Source organism: Rattus rattus, chromosome 2 (assembly GCF_011064425.1).
Source record: "Rattus rattus isolate New Zealand chromosome 2, Rrattus_CSIRO_v1, whole genome shotgun sequence".
In the NCBI taxonomy this organism is placed as follows: domain Eukaryota; kingdom Metazoa; phylum Chordata; class Mammalia; order Rodentia; family Muridae; genus Rattus; species Rattus rattus.
This window is the reverse complement of record NC_046155.1, coordinates 167,075,824-167,102,138: the sequence shown is the minus strand read 5'-3', so window position 1 is coordinate 167,102,138 and position 26,315 is coordinate 167,075,824. Positions and strand designations below refer to the sequence as shown.

General features: G+C 52.1%; 1 protein-coding gene across 5 annotated transcripts in view; it reads right to left on the bottom strand.

The window, feature by feature from the left end:
* Nucleotides 1-26,315, bottom strand: part of Actn4 (actinin alpha 4) — a 69,332-nt gene that overhangs the window by 6,543 nt on the left and 36,474 nt on the right. For 3 of the 5 annotated variants that reach the window (XM_032894030.1, XM_032894028.1, XM_032894026.1), the window contains exons 2-12: nt 18,835-18,949; nt 18,551-18,670; nt 16,100-16,186; nt 15,204-15,291; nt 13,802-13,880; nt 12,664-12,745; nt 11,890-11,975; nt 7,465-7,557; nt 5,870-6,100; nt 5,131-5,278; nt 1,951-2,101 (exon numbers count right to left, since the gene is read on the bottom strand). In XM_032894030.1, coding sequence (XP_032749921.1) covers nt 1,951-2,101; nt 5,131-5,278; nt 5,870-6,100; nt 7,465-7,557; nt 11,890-11,975; nt 12,664-12,745; nt 13,802-13,880; nt 15,204-15,291; nt 16,100-16,186; nt 18,551-18,670; nt 18,835-18,949 — 1,280 coding nt within the window. Of the gene's footprint in view, nt 1-1,950; nt 2,102-5,130; nt 5,279-5,869; nt 6,101-7,464; nt 7,558-10,324; nt 10,411-11,889; nt 11,976-12,663; nt 12,746-13,801; nt 13,881-15,203; nt 15,292-16,099; nt 16,187-18,550; nt 18,671-18,834; nt 18,950-26,315 lie in introns of all 5 variants that reach the window. The other 2 variants (XM_032894029.1, XM_032894027.1) reach the window with 1 other exon arrangement.

The window sequence follows — 26,315 nt, the reverse complement described above, 5'->3', positions numbered from 1 at the left end:
GCATGCAGTAGCCCAAAACTGTCATCTCAGCACCATGGATGCTAAAACAAGACTGAGTTTAAGGTCAGTGAGCTACAGAATCAGGTCTTTATGAACAAGAGAGACCCTGCCTCGAAACAAAATAAACAAAGCCTGGCTTTCCACAGTCCTGGTTACTGAAGCAGTTAAGGTTGCTGTCTTCAAAGGTCCTTATATAAGTGCTCTGAAGTGACAATTTTGAAACTTTTGTTTCTTAAAAAACATATTATTATAAAAATGTGCTTTCAGGCTAGAGAAAGGGCTCAGAAGTTAAGAGGTCTTCCAGAGGTCCTGAGCTAAATTCACGGGAACTACATGGTCGCTCATAACCATCTATGAGATGTGGTACCCTCTTCTGGCTGTGCAGGTAGAACACTGCATAAAAAACGAATGAATGAATGAATGAATAAATGAATGAGCAAGCGGGCAAGCTTTCATTTAAATCCCAGGTACAGGGATATGTGGCTGCTTTGGACTGTCCTTAGCAACTGACTATGAGGAAAGAAATTAAGATTCATGAATCTTTCTCCTCTATCCTTTCTCTTTAATATCATTATGGGGGGAGAAACCAAGGGGAGAAAGAAGAACACACAAGGTAGAAAAGACCAGCTGCAATGCTTATTACCAACTTCTTCTAAAGCCGGATGTGATGACCAGCGTCTTTAATCCCAGGACTTGGAGGCAGAGGATCTCTTGAGTTTGAGGCCAGCCTGGTCTACAGAGAAACCCTGTCTATTCAGCTGTACTATTTTACTGCTGCTGTTGACCTCTTGATGTGTCCTGTGTACAAGTTAAGCTTTCTGACAGGCAGGGGAAGTGGCACAGCAGACTCAGGTGTGAGAAACTGGCACGATGCATTCTGTCTGTCTGTCTGTCTATGAAGCACTCACACACTGGCACTTACTTCATTGACTTGAGAAATGCTGGGCCAATAAAGATTAACAGTCTTGTCGGTGGTTAAGCACGAACTTGAGAGTTCTGTGACATTGCTATAGACCGGCAACGGGCAATGGGATGGTACCCGGGTAGCCTCCTTGCCTTCCTCTGGGGCCACGTCTGAGTGTTGTTTCTGGGGCTGCCTGACCTTGCCTCAAGGGAACAGGCCTCAGGTGGCTGGGGCCTAGTGTCTGAAGAGCAGGCTAGCCCAGCTCTCCACATTCACGGGCATCTCCCCTGTCACTCATATGAAGGCACCATTTGTACTCTTCCCTTTGTTTGGACAAGCAGGCCCCTGGACAGTACCCCATGGCACCAAAATTACCCGCAGGTCACAGTACTATAGTTTTGACTCTGATGTGCAAATGTATAAACTGCGGCCAACAGCAGTAGGAAGCAGGAAGAAACTAGCCTGCTCCTGTGGCCCCACTGGCACGGGTGGGAAGGCCTTGCAGAACTGCTTGAGTTTGGGGTGAATAGTGGGTGGGGGTGTCTGAGGAAAGAGCAGTTCCAGCCAAGGATCTTATTTTGGGAGCTCCTTCAGGGCCTGTGGATTTTTCCATGATGCAATGGGCTGGGCCTCCCACTCCCTGGCCCCTCCTCGATGCTAGCCACCGCAATGGTAGAATAAGAACCCCATTCATTGGCTCTTGAGGTGCAGTGTACTAACTGTGTGCCCACATTTATGTGCCTGGGCAGGGGAAGAGAAGGACACTGGTGACTGTATTCTGAGCAGGAATTCGAACAGACAGAACAACAGGCTCACTGTCTAGCACTCCTCATACAAGGTGTCAGGCCGGGAGAGAGGGACCCTTAAGAGTCTGAGGTCATCCCTATGCAGGAGTCCCTAGGTCCCTTATGCTTCTTGGTATTGAGACAGCATGGGCAGAAGACTTCCTTCTGTAAGGCACACCTGGTGTATAGGAGGAGGCAGGGTTGAGAGCTGGAGACAGAATTGCGAGCTTGCAGGTGATGATGCCATGGGTGCATACGTACTTGAGCTCCTGGGCAATAGCCGCGATCTGCTCCACGCGGTCCTGGTGCGCCGCCAGGTCACTCTCAAAGGCCTCATGCTTTCGGATCAGAGCTTTGATGTCTGACAGGGTGGCTGTCTCGTAGTCCCGGTGCTTCAGCATGGCCTCCTTCCCTACAGGTGTGGCAGAGAGGCGCCTTAACAACAGTCACAGAGCTATCTGAGGGGGAGAAGTGCAGCAGATATGCATCATATCTGTTACCCCAAATGATGGAGCCGAGAAGCTCTTGAACCTTCCTCCTTGCCCGCTGGGGAAACCCCAAGCCCACTTATGTTCCATGTATTCTGTGCAGACTTAGAAGGTACCTGGTGCTCTGGGCCTGAGACAGATATCACAGTGTAACTCCCAAGCTCTACAGTGTCTCTTACTGCAGGAGAACCAGGATAGAAGTTGATACCAAGACTGAAAAGTTACAGACACCCATTTGTGGAGGATGGTGAGTGGGAGAAGCCCCAGGCTTTCAGCCAGGCCCAGCAGGGTCAGGAAAGGGATGACCCTGGAGTCTGGGCCCAGGAGCTGAGCCCGTGCCAGCTTTTTAGAGCCAGCTCTGCTGGGTGGTGGTCCTAACCCAGTCTTGTCGCCCCACCCGCTTTCTCGGCACAGTGAGGTGGGGCTGTCCAAACCCTTTGAAGGAAAGGAGAAACACTATTATTAGTTCTGGAGCCGGGCTAATTACATGCTCAGAGCAAAAGCCCAAGCAGCCTGCTAGTAAGTTATGGGAGGACAGGGCACTGAGGGAAATGCCAGCCAGGATTTTCACTTTCTTCCTCAAGGAGCCCTGCTTCCAATGGCCTCTGGACTCACCCTCAGATCAGAGCCCAGAGCACCTGGCACGCAGCTGGCACCCCTTGACCAACCTCCCATTGGTAGAACAGTGCCAGCAACAGCACATATGTGGCCTTGCCCATCCTGAATTTTAGCAAGATGATGGTTAAGAATGGAAAGAGTTGGTGCCACCCCCGCTCAGCCACTCCCAGCCTCATCTGCTTAGCAACTGCCAGCCACCCCCAGGCCAGGGCTGGCACCAGGAGGCAAGAGATGGACTCAGAAAACAGACTCCACAGGCCTGCCACCCCTGCTCCAGGCCAGAGGGCTTAACCACAAGGCAAGCTTGCAATTCCCTTCTCCAAACTGCTTTCTCCCAAGGGTGGGAACCAGAAATAGCAGCTGAGAATTCAGCCTCAGCTGTTTCAGCAGGGAACTGGCAAGTGTATCTACATTCAGCCACGGGGTGTATATGGGGCTCAGTGGTGTCTGGGTTTATTCCCAGGCACTCAGGTCCCTCTGGAAGTCAACCACATGGGCAAACCACCTCTGATTCCCCGTGCCCTTAGGCAGGGGTTTCACAGTGATTTAGAATATAGGAAGGGGCTCAGGAGGTCTGCCAATCAACCGTTGAGAGGGACAGGTGTGTGAAGGCGTCAACCATTATTGGGCCTGGCTGTAGGTGGGCCTCATTCCTAGATCCCTCCAGTGCAAGCCTCAGGAGCTCTGAGGGGTTACCACCCTCACAGCCAGGAAACCAGCTGCCAGAGGTCTGGCAGCCCTAGGTTGGGTACTCCAGTTCATTTTGTGAGAACCACAGAATCATCTAGAAATGAGCTGGAAGACACAGCAGAAAACACCTTAGCTATGTATGGGACACAGGAATTATGGCATTCCTTACATACTTAGGGGTCCTCGCAAGAGAAGTGTAAGCCTATATGCCCAAATTCTCTCAGGGCAGGACTTACCCACTTGGGACACTAGCACACAAGGCCAAGCACAACCAAGTGGCTCAGATTCACGGCCACGGGTGTGGTATTTTGTTTGGGTTTTCAAGACAGTAAGTAGTGCCTCACACTGTATTGCAGACCAATCTGGAACCCTCTATACAGCCCAGGCTGACCCCCTGCTTCAGTTTCCCAAGTACAGAGATTGCAGGCATGAGCTGCCATCTGGCTAGAGACGTGTTTCAAATGAATGAGTGAATAAATAAACTAAATGAGGGCCCCATTCCCTCCAACCTGGCATCACAACCAACACGCCCTCCTTGAAAGGGCACCATTTCTGAGGCAGGAGGTAGTGTCTTCTGTCTCCTGTATTCCCTCCTTGGCCTGCTCTGGACAACAGCAGGGCTGAGCTAATGTGAGAGCAGGAACACAGTGGTGCAGTCTGTGAGCTGTGCAGTTGCCAAAGTCCCTAGAGGGGTGGGGGCTCAGCATCTATCTGGGGCTATGTGCCCAGAGTTAAGGAGCTCCCTGTGGAGCCATGGGGGAGCAGTGGTGGAGAATTGGGGTGGAAGGGAGATGATGCTATAGAAGGAGGTGTCTTTTGGAGAGCTATTTATGTCTCAGCAGTGAGACTGAGCCCAGGGCCTCCGAGTGACAGCTTGTTTGTGGGCGTGTCATGGCATGACTTTTACTTTCCATGGGCATTTTCTGAGGGCTTTAGGTCTCCCAGGAATCTATCTGGAATCTCAGTGATGGAGTGGGTCTCAAGGACATGATGGAATTCTACATCCTGAGTCAGAGACAGGCAGCTGCAGGGCTGCTGGGAAACAGGCTTTGGGACAGGGTGATGACTGGAGCACCATCCTCAGACATCCCAGGGAAGCCAGGAGGTGGCTGGAGCACCATCCTCAGCCATAGCCAGGGAAGCCAGGAGGTGGCTGGAGCACCATCCTCAGACATAGCCAGGGAAGCCAGGAGCCAGGAGGTGGCTGGAGCACCATCCTCAGACATCCCAGGGAAGCCAGGAGGTGACTGGAGCACCATCCTCAGCCATAGCCAGGGAAGCCAGGAGGTGGCTGGAACACCATCCTCAGACATCCCAGGGAAGCCAGGAGGTGACTGGAGCACCATCCTCAGCCATAGCCAGGGAAGCCAGGAGGTGGCTGGAGCACCATCCTCAGACATCCCAGGGAAGCCAGGAGGTGGCTGAAGAGAAACTAATGCAACCCAGACAATGGGCGCGAAGCCCACAGCCACAGACAGTGTGGTAGGCAGAACTTGGGACTGGACACCATTCTTGGAAAGGACAGAGCAAGTGTGAAGGCACAGGGAAGAGTCTTGCAGTGTTGTTCCTGGGTGATCCAGGAGAGGGCCACGTGTGCTCTTACACCTGAGAGCAGACAGAGAGCAGTGGAGCATGGGAGGCATACCATCGGTCCAGGCCTCATGGATGGAAGCCTTCTGCCGGAATTTCTCTGCCAGGTGATCAAGTCGTTCCAGCCTACGGATTTCATTCAAGAGCCACTCTTCATAGCCCTTCTCAGCCTGCTCCAGATGTTGCCACCCATTGTTGATGTCCTGTGGGGTAGGAGAAAGCAGAAGTCTTACAGGATGGAGAGGCCTTCCTGACCCAACCCTGCAGCTCTGTCTACACGGACACAATGGACAGATGCTGTGTGTGTGTGTGTGTGTGTGTGTGTGTGTGTGTGTGTGTGTGTGTGTGTGTGTGTGTGTGTGTGTGTGTGTATCCTCACAGAGGCAGGAGTTACGGGTGGCTTGGATGTGAGCTGCCTGACATGGATGCTGGGGACTGAACTCTGACCTTTGCACTGATTGTTCTGGTTTAAGTAAATGAATCTCGTATGAGCGGGCAGGTGGGCAAAGCAATGGATGATGCTGCTGAGTAGACCTTGAAAGGTGCCTCGCTATCCCTCCCCCATAGAGGGTCTCAGACACTTGCTAACCTGGAGTCCTGGCAAATTCAAACAGTCCACACAAACTGTGGTATGGCTGGGGCAGTAGTGCAGAGAATTTTGGGGGTAAAACCTCAGGAGAGATAGTCAGGAAACGTGAAGCTCGCCCATCATCATCCCTGCCCCAAACTATAACAATGTCGGTCTACTTGGGTTTGGCAGGTGATGCCCTGGCCCCAGGTGGCGGCGCACTCACCGAGACCATCCTGCCCTCGGAGGGCATGAAGGCCGGCCGGTTGCTCAGCCGCAGCTTGGTCTGCAGGGTGTTGAAGTTGATCTCCAGCTGACACTTCTCCTGCACCTTGGGGGGCTTGTGCACACGCCTATAGTCCCGGAAGTCCTCCAGCTTCTGCTGCATCTCCTGGATGGTCTTCTGAGGCACACGGTCTTCCAGCCAGGGGATGGTGCGCCGGATCCACTCTAGAAGCTGTGGGCCCATAGGAAGCCATGGTAGCTACTATGGAGGTGCTCAGAGTACTGCTGGGACTGCCCCCCCAGCTTACAGGGAAGCAGAATGTGGAGTTTCAAAAGCCCTGTCCTCAGGGCTGCCTTGCCCCCAAACCCAAATTCTCCATAACTTCTGCGGGAACCCACAGCAGAGGTCTGTGACGGTGTGCACTGGGAACGCTGCTATCCCCTACTTTCTGCTCAGGCTCTTCCTTGCCCAGACTAAAGTGGACGGTTCAAGTCCATTGTCCCTTCCCAGAAGACCCCTTTCCATACTGTCAGAGGACTTGTGACTGCTGGACACGCAGGCTATGGCTGTCTTGAGACTCCTGCTCGGGCCAGGTTTGCTGAGTGTACGTGACACAACGGATGGCCGGTGTACACACAGGGCCTGACACCTCAAAAATGGAAAACTGGAAGAAGTGATGGCAGGTGTTCTTATGACCTGTTCTGAGGCCAACAGTCTAGCCATCCCAAAAAATTCCAGAACAATGAAGGCACAGAAATGGCTTCTTAACAGCAAAGACAAAGCCAGAAACAGAGGTAGCCGGCTAAGTATGTACTGTGACTCCCGCCTTGTCTTAGGGTTGGAAATGGCAGGTACAGCTCCTGGTGCCGCATTTTGTATTATCGGCCCCTCAGAAGCCAGGACCCCATGCATGTAAGGCAAAAGCTCCAGCAACCAGCTACGTCTCAGTCCTAGCCTCGCCAGTATACGGTCAATCCATAAACCCTCAACTGGGCAGAAGCTGCTGCTCTGGGTTGGCAGTAGAACTCTCTCAAGTTTCCTCAGTCCACACAAATCACGTAGCTCAGAGGGGTGCTGCCTAACACCCAGGAGACCCCACAATTCACACTCACACCTGAAACCCGTAACCTTGAAGTCCTCAGGCCTAGGAGCCTAAGCTGGCTGGCACGGTGACCGCCAAGCCAAACGTTCCGTACCTTATATTTTCTAGGTCTTACTGCTATGCTACATCTGCTTTCACAGCAAAACAGTGTTTGTTATTCCAGTATTTAGGAGGTGGAGGCAGGGGGATCAGAAGTTTAAAGTCAGCCTGAGCTTCATCAGACTCCATCTACTGCTGACTCCTGTGTTGCCTCTCTCCCCAAACAAAAATAACAAAACCAACACGTCTGTTTTTCAATTTGATGTGTATGGGTATTTTGCCTGGATGTATGTCCATGTACCACCTTGTGTGCCTGGTGTCCCCAGAAGTCAGGAAGCGAACTCAGGTTCCGTGGGAGAGCATAAGTCCTCGTAACACCTGAGCCGCCTTCCTAGCTCTGCCTGCCTACCCTTCACTCTGATGGGGCGGGCGTGGCGCGCTCGGGCACACTCACGTCACTGGCCAGGCGCTCGTAATCTTCCATCAGGTGCTCATTTTCCTGATTCACAGCCAGCACCTTGCAGATCCGGTTGGCAGCAGTCTCAGCCTGGAGTGGAGAAGCACACAGTCAGGGCTGCCAGAGGCTGGGGACCCTCCCTCTAACAAGCAGGTCCCTTGAAAGCAGGCTGTCCAAGACCCACAGAACTCCCCAAAGAGGGAAAGGAGAGGGAGCGCATCCAGTAAAATGGCCTTGGACAGACATGTCCTCAGGGTCTTTGCTGAGAAGGATGGCAAGACCTGAGCCTCTGCTAAGAACCAAGTCTCTCGTCCCCAGGACCGTGTGGAAACAGCACTGAAGGGGTGGTGTGGAGGTGCCAGGAGCAGCCAGTCCCAGTGCTTGGTGCATGTCCTGCCCATTCTGGCTCCTACTTGAAGGCGAGGCTGATGACCATAGGGGCTCACATGGGCACAAGTCACAATAGGAAGGGCAGAAGAGGAGCACAGGGAGGGTAGATAATACAGAGATGGCTGCTGTACACTAGAAGCCTGGTGAGGGACAAACACCACACAGGAGAAGGGAGGCAGGTACCTTTCAGGCAGCACAAAAAAGATCCAAGAAGAGTTGGAGCGGCAACAGAACAGGAACAGAAATAGTGAGGAGGGTCTACAGGGTGATGAGGAGGAAAACAGAGGCTTGGGAGTCAGCTCCAGGGCCAGTGTGCTTTCCCATGCACACATGGCACAGATAGGGAGCTGACAAAGCAGCCACAGGCGGCGTGCACTTGCTCTGTACACAACACACTGTGCTGCAGGAGGCGCCAAGGCTTGGTCCAGCGGTGAGACAAAGGCCAAAACCAGAGGTGCTGCTAGGGCCAGCTTCTGGCCCTAACTGAGCTGTTGGTACCTCAAGCTCTAACCCACACTACTGCTGGGGAGCTGCTCGCCAGAGATGCTCTACTCCACTTCTGAAGCATGGGGCATTGTAGGTGCTCAGAACTGGTGAACTTAAATGCAGACAAGGATGACTGAATGAATGCTTTGGTGACTAGACACGGGGATGTCAGTACTCTCATGCCAGTACTGAATTCACGCAGAAAATACTTTGAGAAGACTGAACTGGCCTCTGAGAAATGATGGCAACCTTGAGGCACTGCTGGGTGTCAATACAGCAGAGTCCCCGCTTTCCTCACTGCAGACTAGGCTATCTTAGAAGACACGCCGAGCACAAGCATTCTGAGCCCAGATGCCCCCTAACTTGCAACTGCTCTGGCCCTGGACTTTCTTCCTAGTGACTGACCCCTTTACCAGTCCCTTTACCAGCCCTAAGGCAGCTCCAGGCACAGGACGTTTCAGGTAGGAGTCAGCATGAGACTAGGGAGGCCCACCCTGACTACCCAACAGCAGACTTGCTGTTAACTGGACTCATCACTACCTAGTCCTGCTCAGTCTTCATTACCAGTCAGTGGGGGCGGGGGTGTAACTTTGCTCTCCGTGCCTTCAGCAAAACACTCCAAATACAAGATCTAACCCATGCTGGGTGGCTAGGAAAGAGGCACGGAAAGCTGGCCATTCGGGGAGGGACCTGGAAAGAACTGGGCACCCTTACTGTGCCAGACTGTCTGAAGTCCTGGAGCCCACTACTGCATGCCCAGAACAATCCTGTAAGGAGCAATAGGATTCTTATTTTATAAACGGGAACAGGCCAGGCCAGACCGCCCGAGATGGCGTCCCCACTAGACCTAAGGTTCTAGGAAGACAGTGTAAGGTGTCTCTGAGCACCAGTTCCCTTTCCCTTCAGATGTCTCACAGCCTCCATTTCCTCCCTGGTGTGCACAGGAGTTCTGTTGGAACCTAGGCAGGTAAAGGCCTTGGAGAGGCCCCACGGAGGTAAACGTTCCCAAAACAAGTACCACTTGACCCTAACTCCTGGGCTGCTAACACAATACTGTTGACCAAGCCACCCTACAAGACTAGGAGGGCACAGAAGTGCCAAGACTTCTATGTAGAAGTGTGAGTCCATGACACTATGTAGAGTGGAGCCAAGGCGGTGGTGTGAGGTAAGCAGGGCTCAGGAGACTCATACCAGAACAGACATGTTTACTTGACCCACCCAGGAGCCTGCAGAGCATCTGGGCAGGAGACAGTTTTCTGCAAGAAGGCTCACAGGTAGGTGGTGGCCCTGAAGTAGAGTTCCTGACAGGTAAGGGGTCGTACACCAACTCTACCATTTATTTACAGTGATCTGGGCTTCTATTCCTCTGTGTGTGGTCAGAGCTGTCACATCCACTATAAGTGGCTATGCAAGAAGGTCTGTGAGGCTTTGGCTGCTGTCAAGCAGAAGGCACGGGGTCCTATGACCATAATGACCCCGAGCTGGTTAGCCAGGCCTCCCTGTGTGGTCCCATGGGGCTGACTGAAAGGTGACTCGAAGGGCAAATCTGACTCCACAGCTCGAGGGAGGGATCTTGCAGTGATAGTTTTCACTTTAATTAGGTGTGGGATACAGGGCTCATTAGGACTGTCCTCAGCAGTTGACTGTGAGTTGCCTCAGCCTCTAGCAGAGGCGTGGGTCTGCCAGCTGTGACTGTGAAGGTTGGGATTCTGTGAACTTTTCAGAGGGTATTAAATGCCCAGGGCCCCGAGAGGTGGTATTGGTCCTGATTTGTTAGTAGTCATGCTCAAAGAAGGAAAAAAAAAAAAAAAAAAGAAAAAAAAAAGAAATTAGATTCAGGGATCTCTATCTCTCTCTCCCCACTCTATCCTTCTTTCTCTCTTATCTAGAAATAGGGGTGAAACTGGGGGGGATAAAGGGTGGGAAAAGAATCCACAAAGTAGCAAAAGACTGGCTGCGGGGACCTCCCACCCTGGCTCACCTTCTGGGCCCCCGAGAAGGCGTGGTAGAAGCAGGACACGTAAGTCATGATGGCCTTCTCATCTGGCCTCAGAGTGCCTACAATATCTGCGCAGAGAGAGAGAGAAAGAGAGAGACAGGAGAGAGTGAAAGATGCAGGAGGGAGGTGGCCGGCCAGCCTGAGGCTCATGCGGGAAGAACAGCGCTTGCTCTGGACTGGAAACCAGCGAGGCTCAGACCTGGGGGCCATGTCCTGCCACGGTGCACAGAAGAGCCACCAGGCTTTGAGGGAGGAGTCTCATTTTCAAACAGGCCATTTAAACTGACTACACTCTATGAAAGGAGCTGCATTTGGGGCCAAAAGTCAAAAGTTAAGCAACTGTTTCTGAAACCCTCAGCAGAATCATGTCACCTGAACTACCAGCCATTTTTGTATAACCCCTAAAGATGCTGGGCTCTACGGTGCACGGCTCTCATCCTGGCACTCAGGATGTTCTGGCAGGAGGAGCTACAGAATCAGACTGTCAAAAAGTCAAGCATATTGTCATATACTGACAATCCCAGCACCCAAGATGGAGAGACAGGAAGTTCAAAGGCAGCCGGGTCTGTATATAGAAAGTTCCAAGACGGGGTTGGGGATTTAGCTCAGCGGTAGAGCGCTTGCCTAGCGAGCGCAAGGCCCTGGGTTCGGTCCCCAGCTCCGAAAAAAAGAAGAAAAAAAAAAAGTTCCAAGACTCCAGGACAGCCAGGACTATGTCACTCCCCGCCTCCACCCCCCAGTAAAACTAAAAAGCCTCAAGTGGTACCACATGGAGTATTAGGACTCTAGAGGTAGCTGAGCTGTATGTACAAGACATTGTCTTTAAAACAAAAACATGAAATAAAAGGTATCCCAAATTTTTTTTCCTTTTTTTTTTTCGAGCTGGGGACCGAACCCAGGGGCCTTGCGCTCTACCACTGAGCTAAATTCCCAACCCCAAGGTATCCCAAATTTAAAAAAAAAAAAAAAAAAAAAAGGAACAAAATAAAAAAAAAGAAAAAAAAAGAAAAAGAAAAAAAAAAAGAAAAGCCCTAAGCAGGACAACCCCCAGCTAGCTGCGTTTTGCAACTCTCCTTCCCTTGCCTGTCTCTCAAGTCACTGCTTTGCAACCTGAGCCTTTCTTTTCACTCCCGAGGCCGCCTGTGTAGCCTTCACCGGGCAGCCCCAGCCCCTTTCCAACTGATGGCCCCAGCTACCAGGGGACCCAGGTGCCTCTACCACACCACCCTGTCCCCTGGCCGCCTCTGACTCCTCATATCACATGACCTGATGTCTGCTGTCTGTCTCACCTAACTAGGAAATAAGCTTCCTTGCAGCAGGAACTTGCCTGTGTTCTCACTGCCTGAACAGAGCCTGGTGTACAGCAGGCACTCAATAGACTGAGCAAGGACTAGATAGGCGGCAATGCCCAGGACTGAGGGAGCTGGCTTCCAGTCCAAGAGAGGCCACTGCCGTCTGCAAGAGAAATGAAGTGAGCGTGGGAGGCGAAAGGCAGCGGCAGCATTGGGCAGTGGCGGCGAGGAGGGCTGCCTGGCCCTGCCTGGTACCTTCTGCGCTCCTGAAAAGGCATGGTAGAAGCTGGACACATATGTCATTATGGCCTTCTCGTCGGGCCGGGCTGTGTTCACGATGTCTGTAAGTGAACAACAAGGGTTAAATGGCCCAAGCAGGGAGGGGTGAGATCACTTGCTAGGACGCACAGGCTCCTAAAGCCACAACTACATGGGGGAAGACCCTCTCGCTGATTCAACAATAGTTGTTCAGTTGGATGGGCTCAGTCACATCCTAACCTCCCCCACGGTCTCAGGAAAGGCCACCGCTGTGGGAACTGAGCTGGAGTGAAGCCACTTCCTTTCTCTGAGAATGGCCTCAAGGGGCTGCAGGACAGTGAACTCCAAAGGCCACCAGAGGCCAGAGACACGGGTCCTGCTGGGGGTGGTGCTGGCTGGGAAATGGAGCAAAGCGGGAAAAGGAAAAAACAACATTCCACTGTAGCAGGCTCCAGACCCCAGGCCTTTGGCTGGTCAGGAGAGAGGCCAGGGTTGTTCACAGGAAGCCGGGAGCTGGCCTCTTCAGCCTCCTTGCCCCCTCTGTGGTACTAGAAAATTGACCCTTTAAGCACTGGCCACCCTCCCTTTTCTGCTATTCTGACTGCATCTGGCCACCCCAGGTTCACCCAGCCTTTCACCCTGGCTCAGCCAGCCGGCTCCCGTGGTTTTCTGGAAACTGATGAGTTGTGGAGCCCAGCCAAAGCTAGGTCCAGAGAGATAAATAAGGCCAAAGGAAGCATGGTGTTGACTGAACATAGGGGAGGTACTCACCCTCAGCATCCAACATCTTGGGGATATCAAGGTATTTCTCAGCCACTTCAAATGCATTGTTTAGGTTGGTGACTGGATCATCCTGGGGTGGCAGGTGGAATAAACATAGAATTCCGTCAGGAACAGGACCCAGGCAAGTGTAAAAGGCAAAGGGCTGGCCTGAGACGGGGGAGCCTTGAGGAGCAGGGCTGGAAAGTGTCTTAGGAGTTCTCATCCCTGTGTGCTGCTATACAGGGAGAAAGGCCTGCTACATAGCACAGTTCCTGCCCAGAGCTTGATGGCAACCTTTTCTCTAGAGAAATACAGGCATGCTTCTCACAGAACTGCCAGCCAGCCAGCCAGCCAGCCAGCCAGCCAGCCAGCCAGCCACAGGCCTCAGCTGAAACCCTGTGCTCTGAACCTTTTAGGGTTGGTTCAGGCTTGAGAGATCATAAGGTTCTGTGTGTGTGTGTGTGTGTGGTGGAAAACACCCATGAGAACACCTGAGCTCCTACACTGGATCCCACTGCTACAATAGCAGCTAGAGTTTGATCAGCAGGCCTGATCTACCTCACGCCCCTCACTAGTTTTAGTTTTCTGCTGAAACAGAATCCTCATTCCTACCACACCCAAGCAGGTGCTCCGCTGACACCCCTGATTCTTGAGTTCTCTCTGTCTCCAGGGGTCCTTTCCCTACCAGAGCAGTTTAGGGTACCATCATTCTCCAGCGGTCTGGCCCTTAACTCTGCAAGCCCATCAGCCTAGTATGGCGCAGACGGCTGGTTGCTTTGGACATCGTTCCCTGTCTCCCAAGAGGCCAGACCTTCAGTTCTGTGTAAGCAAACAGGAGCACAGCTCTGCACAGGAAATGGTGGCTGATGGGAAGGCTCAACATTCCCTCTTTCCTCCTCTGGACAGAGGAATGCTTCCAGAATCCAGAAGGTCAACAAAGAGGGTCAATGGCCAAGTAAGACAGACCCTAAAACAGCCCAGCCAGCTGCTATGCCCATGGAGGAATGGACAGTGCCCAAGGCTATCTAGGAAGTGAGCCTTAGTGCCCAGGCCAGTGACCGGGTGAAGGTAAAGGAGGCTCTCTGAGCTTGTGCAGCTGTGGAGGTCAGCAGAGGGCAGCTTTGGGGATGGAGACAGGGATACCTACCTTCCTCAGTTTGTCATACTCAATCAGCTCAGGTCTGTGCCGGTGGATGAGCGCGTTGAAGGCCAGACCATCCTTCCAGCTGTAAGGGAAGGCAAAGGTTAGAAGTGGGTCCCTGTAGTGACATTTTTTGAGAATTCTGGAATTTTGATTTCTTTAAAAAACAACTATTTTTAAGAATGTGCTTTTGTTTTAATCCCAAGTGTAGGGATATGGGGCTGCTTCATTCAGACTGTCCACAGCAGCTGACTGTGATTTGCCTCGTGCCCTAGCAGAAGCATTTTTTGTTGGCTGCAGATAGTTTCTGCGATTGCATGACATTTGGAAGTTTGGGAAGTTTTCAGAGGGAATATAAATGCTAGGGCACCAAGAGGCGAGCTGGGAGTTTTCGTTGGTGTTTTAGGGTGGACGGTTGTAGTTTTTCAGTAGCTGTGGTCAAAGAAGAAACAAAAGGGAAAGAAATTAGGCTCAGGGATCCAACTCCCTCACCCCTTGTTTCTCTATCTAGTGTTAGGGAGAAGAAATTGGGGTACAAAGGGTGGGGAAAAAGAACCCACAAAGTAGCAGAGACCAGCTACAGACCCTTGCTGTTCTGAGGCCCCTGGGGGCTCACAGCAATGACTAATTCCCATGCACTGCAGGCACACGACATTGTGGCAGCTTAGAACACAACCTCGGAACACTTAGGGATAAAGAATTGATTTGCAGGCTGGAGAGATGGCTTAGAGGTTAAGAGCACTAACTGCTCTTCTAGAGGCCCTGAGTTCAAATCCCAGCAACCACATAGTGGCTCACAACCATCTGTCATTGGAGCTGATGCCCTCTTCTGGTGAAATCAATGGCAGGCAGCGGCAAAAGAAATACACTGAGCAGAGCCACCAAGGGGAACCACGTGCTGTTAAGGACAGAGCACAATCAGCATGGAGTGACACAGCGGGGCCTTTTACATCACACAGCAGAGTCATGTGTTGAATGAGTCTAAGGGGACACCCCAGGCAGACGGTAGCCTCCTACTGCCCTGGCCTCACATGGCCCAGGCCCCTGCCTCTCTCAGATTACAGAGACAGCTCGCCTTTGCCTCCCTCACCCAGGGACAGTAGACCCTTGGCTGGGCTGAGTTGTGCTCATCTTAGCAGTTGGAAAGCACATGCTCTTAAGTTCAAGCGCAGTGGCAGTCTATGCCTCCTGAGATGTGAAGAGAAGAGGAAGCCTGGCTGTAGCTGGAGAGCCCGCAGCTGTTTAAGCAGCTTCAGTCTCCTCTCAGGCACACAGGCACCGAGAGCAGGTCAAGGACTTACTGAGGCTTGCTGTATAGAACAGACCAGGATGAGAACACGGCAAGGAAAGCCAGGCATGAGGAAGCCCCTGGGTCCCAGAACCGCAGTGCTGCTGGGTGCCTGCCTACCTGATATGGAAGTTCTGGACGTTGACGTTTTTATACGGGGCTGTCTTTCTCTGGCACCAGAGGAGGAGTCCTTCCTTGGCAGAGGTCTCTGCAAACACAAGACTCAAAGGTGAGCTCAACATTACACCTCAGGACATGGCCCAAGCTCAACAGGCCTTGCATTCTCAGGCCTGGGGACAAACATACCCCAGGGAAAGGACGGCAGACATCACAACAAGGGCAGCACTGCGGCCGATCCCATTCTGAATGTGCATGATCTTTGCCCATCGCACACAAAGCCCAACTCCACAAAGCCCTGCCATCATTGGGACTACTCCAGCAAACAGCAAGGACAGAATCTGAACCTACTCCCTGACCCCTGACTACTCTGTCATTAGCCTCTAGTAGCCCTGGAGACTGGCCTCAGGCTGTTTCCAACAAGTACCATCTTCTCCTCTGGGTAACTTGGCTGTCCTCACATTGGAAATCCGATGGAGACAGGAATACATCTATCCTGGTCACCATGGTGACCCAACACCTAGCCCCTCTAGATACTGGCCTCATGGCTTTTCTCGTTTTGTGGCGCACACACAGTCTTGGATGGCCTAAGCAGGCCAGAATGCACACTCCCAAAGGGTATGTGGAGCTGAAAGAGAAAAAGCCAGGCCCAACTCCACCCTGTGTTTATTCTGCAGCTCAGGTCACCAGGATGTACAATGGTGCCAGTCATTCTAGTCTACTTTAAGGGCAGAGCATGGGCTTGGTTTATGAAACACAGGCCACAGAGCACTGTTGTTCTGGGGTAACCTGGAACCAGCCAGGGCTGTGGCAAAGATGGGCTCCAAGTAAGCATGGAGGAGAGAGAACAGAGAAAACCCAGAGCTTGTTGTTAATTCGTCGCGTCCCAGGAGTCTTACCTTCCACAGAGATGTCTTGGATGGCGAACCTGAGGATGATGGTCCAGATCATTCCCAGGGTCATCTTTGCATTGCCATCCACGATCTCTGCACGAGGACAAAGGGCGGGGAGAGAGGGCTGCCAGTGAGAGCCACCCCAAGGCAGGCAGCAGAGCCCACCCCACTAGGGGGATGCACTGAGTATGCCCTAGTCTAGACAGGACTACTCTAGAAGCCTGCTGGCACTGCCCTCTGTACACAAGCTTCCTAGCCACAAAGGCCTTTTCTCCACTGGCCAGCTCACAGAACTGCTCCTCTGAAGATCCTCTCCTCAAACTTGTCACCCACTACTACTGTGGTAAAGTTCCATCTTACGTGAGCAGCCTGCACTCAGGGCTAAGGAGGTCTTTTGTCAGCCCACTGGCTACACTATCACTAATAAGGACGAGCCACTTCCTTCCCAATCACCTTGCCACCACCCACACAATCTGCACAACGGGACAGTGCTGCCTCCTAGTGACCCTGCAGTGTAGTATGGTTTATCTTGTGCACCTGGCCCTTTAAAGGAGCCCAACTTAGCTGGGCTGGACATGATGGCCCACACCTTTAACATCACCACTGGGGAGGCAGAGGCAGGTGGATTTCTCTGAGTTTGAGGCCAGCCTTTACAAAGTGAGTCTAGGACAGCCATGGTTCTGGCTGTTATACAGAGAAACTCTGTCTCAAAAACAAACAAAATAAGCTTAGCTGTTAGAACCTTCAGTGTTGGTTGTCTCTTGGACAAGATAGATTATAAGAAGTTAGCTGAGGCAGAGAAAAAGGAATGGGACTAGCAGAATGAGAAGACAGATGGAGAACATGTTTGGGGGCTAAGCTACACAGATAGGCTAGAAAAGTTAGTTTGGAGCTGCTAGTACTGGGAAAACTGGGAGAACAGACTGTTGAAACACACTGTGGGGAAACTGAGGAATGGCTGGGAGAAACATTTGAAAAGGCTGAGCTGGAAACTGGGAAGAGGGCTGGCAGGGAGTTACTGTTCCCAAACAGTTAGCCATTTCACACTACAGCCTGCCTCTGGACACAGAAGGTGCCCCTACTTAAAGCTCCTTTGTAGCACACAGTATTAGGCAAGCACTTGACCACGTGAGCTCTAGGGGAAGCAAAGGAATAGAATGCCTGCCCTGTCTTCCCAGGATTCACAGCTAGAGTCATCATCAAGCAGGGCTACCAGCCTGCTACAGCATTGGGCCGAGCTAGCTCTCCCACCAGAAAAGCTAAGCTTCAAGAAGGCTAGGCTTCCTCAGTCAGAGGACATGACCAATCTCACAGCTGCCACAGGTATAGGCTGGCCAAAGTTCTGGGAGGACCAGGACTCTCATGACACATCCACCAGCTGCCTCTGTGACCTGCAGCTGTGCTTCAAATTGCCACCCCCTCTCATAACCCTGGGGAAGAAGCCATGTTCCTCAATTGCCAGGATTCTTCACGAAGCTGCCCTTTACCCTTGTCTAGGCATGTGACAGCCACAGATTGGGACAAGATCACTTAGAGCATGCAGAGGAAACATTTGCAGACCGAGCTGTCCTCCAAACGAAGTGGAGACCGGACACAAGCTGGGTCCGTCCCTCCTCTCACCCTCTGTATCTGCAGATGAGGCTCTGAGCAAAACAAATGCAGCTGTGAGAGCACAGGGCTGGAGCGGAGCCCGGAGAAAAGATCCATGCAGGACACAAAATCTCTGGGCTGCCTGGATTTTTGGGTTTTGGTTTTTAAACAAACACCAGCTACCTCTACTGTGGCATGCAAGGCTTGGCATCCCTCCACAGAGGTCCCAGGCCGGGGCAGGGCCTTGGAACTCAGAGACACACATTCTGGCCTATCATCCTGCCAAAATCTCAGTCCTGTCATTAACGCAAATTAGTTTTCTTTGTTTTTCTAAAAGCTGGGACAACATGGATGTCAGGGCGAGAAACTCTGCTTTGACTAATGAGCAGAGAGGTTGTTGGCAGCCTCTGGGTTCCATGAGCCTCTCCTCATCCAAAGGCGCCTGGGAACTCAACCCCAGGACCCCAAGGAGCTGCTGACTGAGGATGGTGGTACAGATCTGGGAATCCATTCAAGACAGAGGGATCCTGTGTGTCCAGAGCCATGCACCCAGCCTATGCTGCTGAAGCAAAGCCTAGGGCTGACCTGTGACCACACTTCCTGTTCCAATGCCCTGCTCAGACCACTAGGCTCCCCTTTCCTCCTTGTACACCTCCTTCTACCCACATGGACCAGTTCAGAGTTCCTTCTCACTCCCCACCCCCAACCCCCAGTACACACTAGCTTTTGCTTAAAGGTGTAGAGCCCACAGATCCTCCATGTTATTAAGGGTAGGAGCCACTGTTGTCTCTACCAGCAAAGCTTCCTGTATTCACTCAGCACACAGAAGTCCTGCCTCGGAGCCTCACAGCTAAGACCCCTGCTTACCTTCTGCCCCAATGGACACCAGCTTGACTCCCTTGCTAGCGATGAAGTCCAGGGCTTTGTTTACATTGTTGATCTTGTGCACTCGCATCTTCCCCCGCTCTGGCTTAGGCAACCGCTCCCCTGGGAAGACAGATGGTGAGGGGGTCTTCGCAGCCACTCAAGCCACTCCCAGCGCTACCACCACCCAGACTCAAACTGTCAAATTTCCCAGGGGCAAGAGGGCATCGTCAGTGCCAGCTAGGACAGGATACAGTATGGCTTGCACAGTGTTACCCGAGCCTTACCTGAAATGACCTCCAGCAGAAGCATAAGTTTGAGCCCATCCCGGAAGTCCTCATCGATGTTCTCGATCTGAGTGCCAGCCTTCCGCAGATGGGAGTTGCACCAGGCTGTGAAGGTCTAGGGAAGAGGAACAGAGAAGGTATGGAGGTAAGCCAGCATCAGGGCTTTGCACTAAGCAGTACTGAGCCTCTATATACATCATGCTTATGTACACGGGTTCTCGTGTGGCCCAGGTTGGACTCAAGGATGACCCTGAACTCCTTGTCTTTCGGCCTCCTCTTCCCAGATACTGAGATTATGTAAGCATGGGACCATATCCAGTTATACACAATTTTTTCCTGATCTTAAAAGTGATCCAGGCAGGCTGTTAGAGAGGCATTCCCAGGCAGACACGGATCCAAGAGCACCTTGGCTTTCTTTACCTAGTGTCCTGCTGAGGGAGGACCTTAGCTGTGACCTTCCTATTACTGGACACATATGACCTGGGACACGAAAGCTACTGAGTGAGAAAAGTATTCTACAAACCAAGGCTCACTGGAGCTGAGGTAGCCCAGCAGCCAAGCCCTCCTCTGTAAGGCAGGACTCTGAGCCCTAATTCACAGATCAAACACCTTGGCCTCCATACATGGCCCATTCTTCCCAATGTTGGGAACTGGGTGTGCCTTAGGGTTGGCTGAAAGGTAAGTGGAAGGCAGCCATATCTAGGAAGTTTCTCAAGATCAGGTAGATGGTAAAAGCACATGCTCTGGACGAGGGCTACAAAGCAAGAAGCTGCAGTCCCAGACCCCAGCACACTGCAAATGATGGCAGAACACCCAAGTGTAGGGCCACTCCGTGCCTGCAAGCTGGAGCCTGTTATCTGTGGCACAGAAGAGGTTCAGATCAGTTAATACTAACAAGCCTGGGCATCTTCTGGGGAAAATGGCCCTCTCCCTCCCACGGCTGGATCTGGGAAAACCCAAGCCTCTGCTCTCCTAGGAGCCCCCAGAACAGAAATGGGCAACCAGCCAGGAACATGCAAGAGCACATCCCATGCCTGGGGGGTAAGCAAGGGCCACACGGGGTGGGTGCCAAGGGCTTCCATGAGCCTCTGGCCAAGCATCATGTGTTTTGACAACTGCCAGCAGGCCTGCTCATTCAGACTCAGCACAGGGCACCTTCCAGACAAAGACACTGCTTAATAATACACCAACCTACATGGAGGACTCAGCAAACAATGAGGGAGCTGGAGTGGCCAGACCCAACCGCTCACCCATGCTGCTATGCCTGGGAGACAGAGACCCCTCCTGGTGGCACACTACTGTTTCTCGACTAACCATGCCTCTGCCTACTTTGTAGCCTTGCAGTGGAGCCACCACTCAAAATGCGGCCTCTGTGGTGTGGTGACACAGGCTTTAACTCCAGCAGCAGGAGGCAGAGGTGAACCTGAGCTAACAGACCAAGAATCTGTCTCACAACAACAACTGAAGCGAAAGTAGCTCACAGTGTATGTAGCTCTTTCTGGAGACGTCTACACCAGGTCTTCACGGTCTGGTTCTGACTCAGTGCCACTCAGACAGCTACTGATCTCTGACAGTTGTCTTTTCTGTCACCCACAGCTGTGTGCTCCTCCTCCAGGGGAAGGACTCTCACTGACACGTTTGCCAATCCCCTCCTCCTCCAGCCCATTTCCCCTTCTTTTACCCGATAGGTCTGAATTCAGACAAACCAAGTCTAGACTTGGCTATAATTCAGAGACAAGTTTCCTAGCCTTTCCTAACATCCATTTTTAGTTCTGTAACATGGCAATGAAGATACCACCGGGGCTGTGAACATCATGAAGACCTGCGTGCTGAGGCTGTGGAGGGCACAGCAGTGCTCAGTGTCTCCTCTGTTCCTATTTCAGGAATCCTGTCAACTACTTCTGCAAGTGGTTGGTTGCTCTGTGCTCTGCCCACCCTGAACTGTAGGTACAGACTGGGGCACTCGTCATGCACTCCACTCATGTCTGTATTTTCTTTTCTTTAGGGAGGGTTGGGGGGAGCAGGAGAGGCTAGCCTCCCTCTCACTCTGTAGCTGAGGCGAGCATTGACTCCTCTGGAACTAGAATTATACACAGCTGTGAACTGCCATGTGGGTGCTGGGGATGGAACACGGGCCTTCTGGGAGAACAGTCAGTGCTCTTTACAGCTAAGCCATCTCTACAGCGTTGGCTCTGAACTCTAAACCTTGCCTCGACCTGACAAGAGTGAACGACCATGCCTTTTTATTGTCTTACGGATTCTAGCAGACACAGCCCACTCTCCTGCCATGTGTCCAACAACATACAGTGGACAGCTACAGCACTCAGAGGTGAGCTGGGGCACGGCTCAGTGGTGGTGTGCCTGCCCCCTGCACAAGAGGCTTGGGCCTACCACTAATCTCAAGAGCAAAGCTCAAGAAGAATTCGGCCCAGAGTGCAGTAGGAGACAAGGCTGAGCAGGTCATCTCTGTTCTTCATGTGTGTGAAAGACGTTGATGGACCACAAGGTGACCAAGTCACATCGGACAGCCTGAGCTTGCTGAAAGGCAGTCCCCGGAGAGAGAGCTTTCTGGTACTCTGTCATCGCTCAGAGCCCAGGGCATGTGTCTGAACGGTGCCTTTGCCTACATGGGTTGCTCCAGCTCACTGCAGCTTGAAAGGAACCGATGAGGGTCTCTGTGCCAGCCTCTTGGGTAATTTGTTCTGTTTCCAGCTGACTTTACCCATTGAGCTTGTCTCTTGTCCTGTAAAATGGATTGATCAGAGTCCACTTCCCGTGGATGCTCCAAGTATTAGTTGTGGAGCAAGGCAGTTAAGCACCTGTCACAGGCTAGGCAGTTAGTGCCAGATGAATATACACACTAATGGGCTCCTTCCTACCAATACTCAGGAAGTAGGTAGGGTGCCCTCTGAGTACAGGTCCTTGGCCCACTCCTGCAGTTTCGAGGGGAATGAGACTGTCAGAGTGTCTGTGCAGATGTCCTTTCCCACACAGGGAGATGATGACCTGACCCTACAAGCTACTTGCCCTTGAAACACACCTTCCACCTGTACTCTTGTCCTCTGGGCAGTAGATGAAGTAGTCTTGCCTTTGCCACTGAGGCAAACTGCCATAACCTTGGGCAAATGAGAAAGCTGAACGGTGGCTGTAATCTCTCCTAAGACGAGGATTAAACAGTGATGCAAGCCAGTCATTCTACACTGAGCCTGGCACATGAGGCTCTCAAGGTCGAGCACACGCCAAAGGCCTGTCTTGATGAGTGGTGGCTGTGCCGTGCACATCTGTCCTTCTCACTGCAGAACACAGAGCAGATGCCAAGAAGATACCCAGCAAGAGGACACAGAGGTGCTCCTTCCTGGCCCCAAAGTGTTCCAGGGAACCGAATGGCTGTCTGCTGATGTGTGGCTGTCCTGTTCTGAGATGAGGCACTCAGGAAGCTGTGTGGGGAACAAGCGGCTGCAGTCGCCACTGCTCCTTGCAGCAGGACTAGTGAGGGGGCTCTAGGGTTGGAAAGGACATTAAAAATTCATAGCTTTTTATACTTGGTTACAAAAATAACCTTCTGCTCAGCTTCCTCTCCCTCCCCAGTGCACACCAGCACTGTGGGGTGGATGACAGAGGGTGGTTTCTATAGCTGGAGGCCTCACTCCATGTGCCCACCCAACTTCCTCCGCGGTGCGCAATTCCCAGGCCTGCTTGCAACAATGCAGTTGCCTGCAGTCAGCCATCTGCTATGTGTCTCCAAGCCAGGCAGGAATCAAACCCCGATAGAAAAGATGGACATGGAAGCTTTAATCCCAGCACTCAGGAGGCAGGGACAAGTCGAGCTCCATAAGTTCAAGGCCAACCTGGTCTACATAAGACAAGCAGGGATATGTAGAGAGGCCCTGTTTCAAAGCAAACAAACCAAAGAACAACAACAAACCCCCAACAGCACTGACCCTTGCCTGAGCAAGGACAGGACATGACCAATCTAGCCACACTCCACATCAAGCACACCCTAACAGTGGGGAGCATCCACTGCAGGAGCAGATTCGGCACAACCAGCTCACTGCCAGCACCACCACCCCACAAGCCCGCCACACAGTAGCACCTCTATTCTCACACCGGTTAGTGAAGCAGTGAAGCAGGACCATTACTGCTCCTATTGACAGAGAAGGAGATGGAGAGCCTGTGGCTGAGGCAGCTGCCTCACCAGCCATCCTCACTGACCTCCACGTGTAGGTACTGAGGAAAGAGAGGCGGAGAGAGAGAGAGAGAGAGAGAGAGAGAGAGAGAGAGAGAGAGAGAGAGAGAGAGAGAGAGAGAGAACGAACATGAACACAAGCTGCAGTGGTGAGGGAATCACAAAGAAAAAGACAGATGGTAGCACAAACCTGTGCAAAGGCCCTGTGGCAGAGGAAACAGAACCTGGTCAAATTCAGGAGTGAGAATAAGGAATAACAGCAGGAGGGACTAGAGATGGCCCAGTGGTTAAGAGCACTGACTGCTCTTCCAGAGGTCCTGAGTTCAAATCCTAACAACCACATGGTGGCTCACAGCCACCTGTAATGGGATCCGATGGCCTCTTCTGGTGTGTCTGGAGACAGCGACGGTGTACTGATATATAATAAATAAATCTTAAAGAAAAGAAAAAAAAAAGGAGGGGCAGCAGGACAAAGTCCCTGGTTTTCCAGAGATCACGTGAACTGTGGAGGGAGGGTATAAAGAGCAGGAGGCCCATGTGTTAGAACCAGGAAGAAAAGAAAGGCGCGGAGAAAGTAGACACTTCCTTTTGGCAGGAGGGCAGAGAAGCCAGGGCAGAGAAGCCATGTCAGGAATGCCTGGTGTGACTTAGAAATGCAGACTTATGGTCTCAGTGTCACTGGGGAGAAGCCAGAGTGTCAAGATGGGCAGTGTAGCTATGAACTGGTGTTGGAGAGTCAGTGGATTTCATCTAGGTGCTGTTCCTGTTGAAGCAGGCAAAGCCCTTTTGGGGTGGCCATGCTGCTCTCACCAGAGGCATGAGTGAAAAGGGCAGGAGGAGGGGAAGCCTTGTGCCTGGCACTGCTTTAAGTGAGACCAGGGGTGAGCTGGGTAAAGTGAGCAGCCTCTAAGAGACCCTAGCTAGGGTTTTCTGCATTGTCACGCTTGAGGGTTGGGGGAGGGGAAGAAGGCTTGGCATCACTGGTCATAAAGTCCTTCCTGTGTCACAGGGTCCCCTCCCAGCCACCAGGATGTGGGGCGGCTGGGTAAATGAATGATGGATATTGTTTGTGAGGTGACTTAAGCAGCCAGGAATGTAGCAGTAGTGGGCTTTAATGAGCCTTTCATTGACGGTGACGCCTCCCCCAACCCAGAGAGGTGAACTCTTTTTGGGTTGTCCCTGAGCAAGAAAGCAAACGCTCCCAAAGCCAGTGGCCAAGTGCCATAGCAGGCTGGCACGGCAAACACAAGGACGGCCATTGACAGTGTTGGTCCAGCTGAAATTGTCCCTTCCATTTTCTTTCTCATTTCTCAATACAAAAGTCGTCCTTTGCACTCAGCACAGAGCAAGAAGCCCTGTAATGTCTGTCTGGACTTAGAGACAGGCTGTGATGTGTCCCAAGGCTAAGGCACACAGGCTGGCCCTGATGTGAAGGGACAAAGAGATTGGCCTACCCAACACAACACACATGTGGGTTCCATCAACCTTCACTTGCCACGATTTTAGGAAAAACTGTTCAATACCTCAAGATCGACCCCCACCCCGCACTGCCACCCACTCAGGCCAATCTACTGCCTGACCCAGGAAGACCGGAGACCCAGCCTTTCCCTGGGCCTAGGGTGAACTGCAGTTGCCCACAGCAACCTCCCCCGGGAACACAGAAGCTAGGGGTCCTGTGGTTTCAAACCTCATTTTTGAAATACCGTGTTGGGTGTGTTGGGTCTGCAGTTCCGCTGGGGCACCGACTGCTTTGCGGGAGAGGGCGCCATCCCACCTCCTGAACTCGCACCTTGTCTGCTGTGGCCTCTGACAGTGCCCATGCCTCCTGCGTCCACGGGTCCTCAGACGGGACATCCAGGGCTTGGTCATGGAGAGGTGCAGTTATTTACTTCTAAGGTAAATAGCCACCTTTGTTATCACCCATCTGCCAGGCAACTGCCAGGCTCAGGCCAAGTTGGACTCAGTGAGACAGCTTTTCACTTCCTGAAAGCAGAGACTGCTCCTGGGCCCTGGGCCTTGTCCCAAACTATAAAGGTGCTTTCAGGGCTCAGCTTCTGGAATCTAGGTTACCAGCTGCCCAGGCAAAGAGGTGATCACTGTGCCTCTGAAACGGGCTGTAAGTCTACTTGTGAATGATACAAAGACCCATTACGTGCACCAGATCCCTGAGGGGATGGAACCCAGGGGCCACAAGTTAGAGCAGCAAACTGATCACACCATGCTCACAGCCACTTACGGGAGGGGTCACAGCAACACAACACAAATAGCCTTTGCTGCACAGGGAACCAGGGCTACCACTGCTGAAATGCCAGGACACTGAGCCCAGCCTAGATCAGTGGAAGAATGAACGGCTGTGGTATGACTGCCCTATGACCACATGGCCTAACTCGAAAGCAATTACAGTGAAATATGGCAGCGTCTCCTGCTCTGGTCTGAAGCTGCCTTATTCGGCATTTTCTCAGCCTCCATGAAAAGGCCGACCTCCCTTTGGAGGAGAGGTATAAATACTGCAGAGTGCAGACGTGAGCATTCCAAAGGTCCTGCGTGTCTATCCAGGAACCAGCTCCCCCAACCCCCTCCCAGCAGCCTGTGCTCCAGCCAGGGCCAATCTCTTTCAAGGGTGTCAGAGCGCATGCATGCCCCTGCGGACTTTGGAGTAAAATATTTCCTCAGGAGAAATGCTGGCCTAAGGCTTTCTTCTGGTTTGTCACAGGGCTGGCTGAGTGTTATTCCTCAGAACTCCCTTCAAATGTTACTATTTCAGAAGGCTTTCCCAGACTGAGGACAACCTCCATGAAACTATCACTTTATCTACCACACCGACTCTCAGAAATTGCACTGTCTGTTGGCAAGCAGTCTCCTAACCGACCTAACAAGAATCTAAAGAGTCTGTCTGAGGACCCTCCTGGGAGGAATGGAGTCTTACAATGTTACTCTGTTGAGTCCTAAAATTAAGATTGTTTGCTAAGTTTGATACAGGATCTCACATAGAGCAGGCTGGCCTCAAACACACAATCCTCCTGCCTCAGTTTTCCAAGTGCCAGGTCCCAGGCATGCACATCAGGCTATAGACTTCATGGTTTCTGTTCCTATCGTATTCTGAAAGTCATTATGTGGGGAGATATATATATATTTTCAATATACATTTTATATTTTCATTCTGTAAGCAAGCCTCAGAAGACAATGCTGGTCTGTCACTATGGAGGGGAGGCAGCTTGAACCACAGAGTTAAGACTGCGTCTCAAAGAAAACAACAAAACTCAACAGCCTCCACCGCCTGGTAGAGACAGATAGA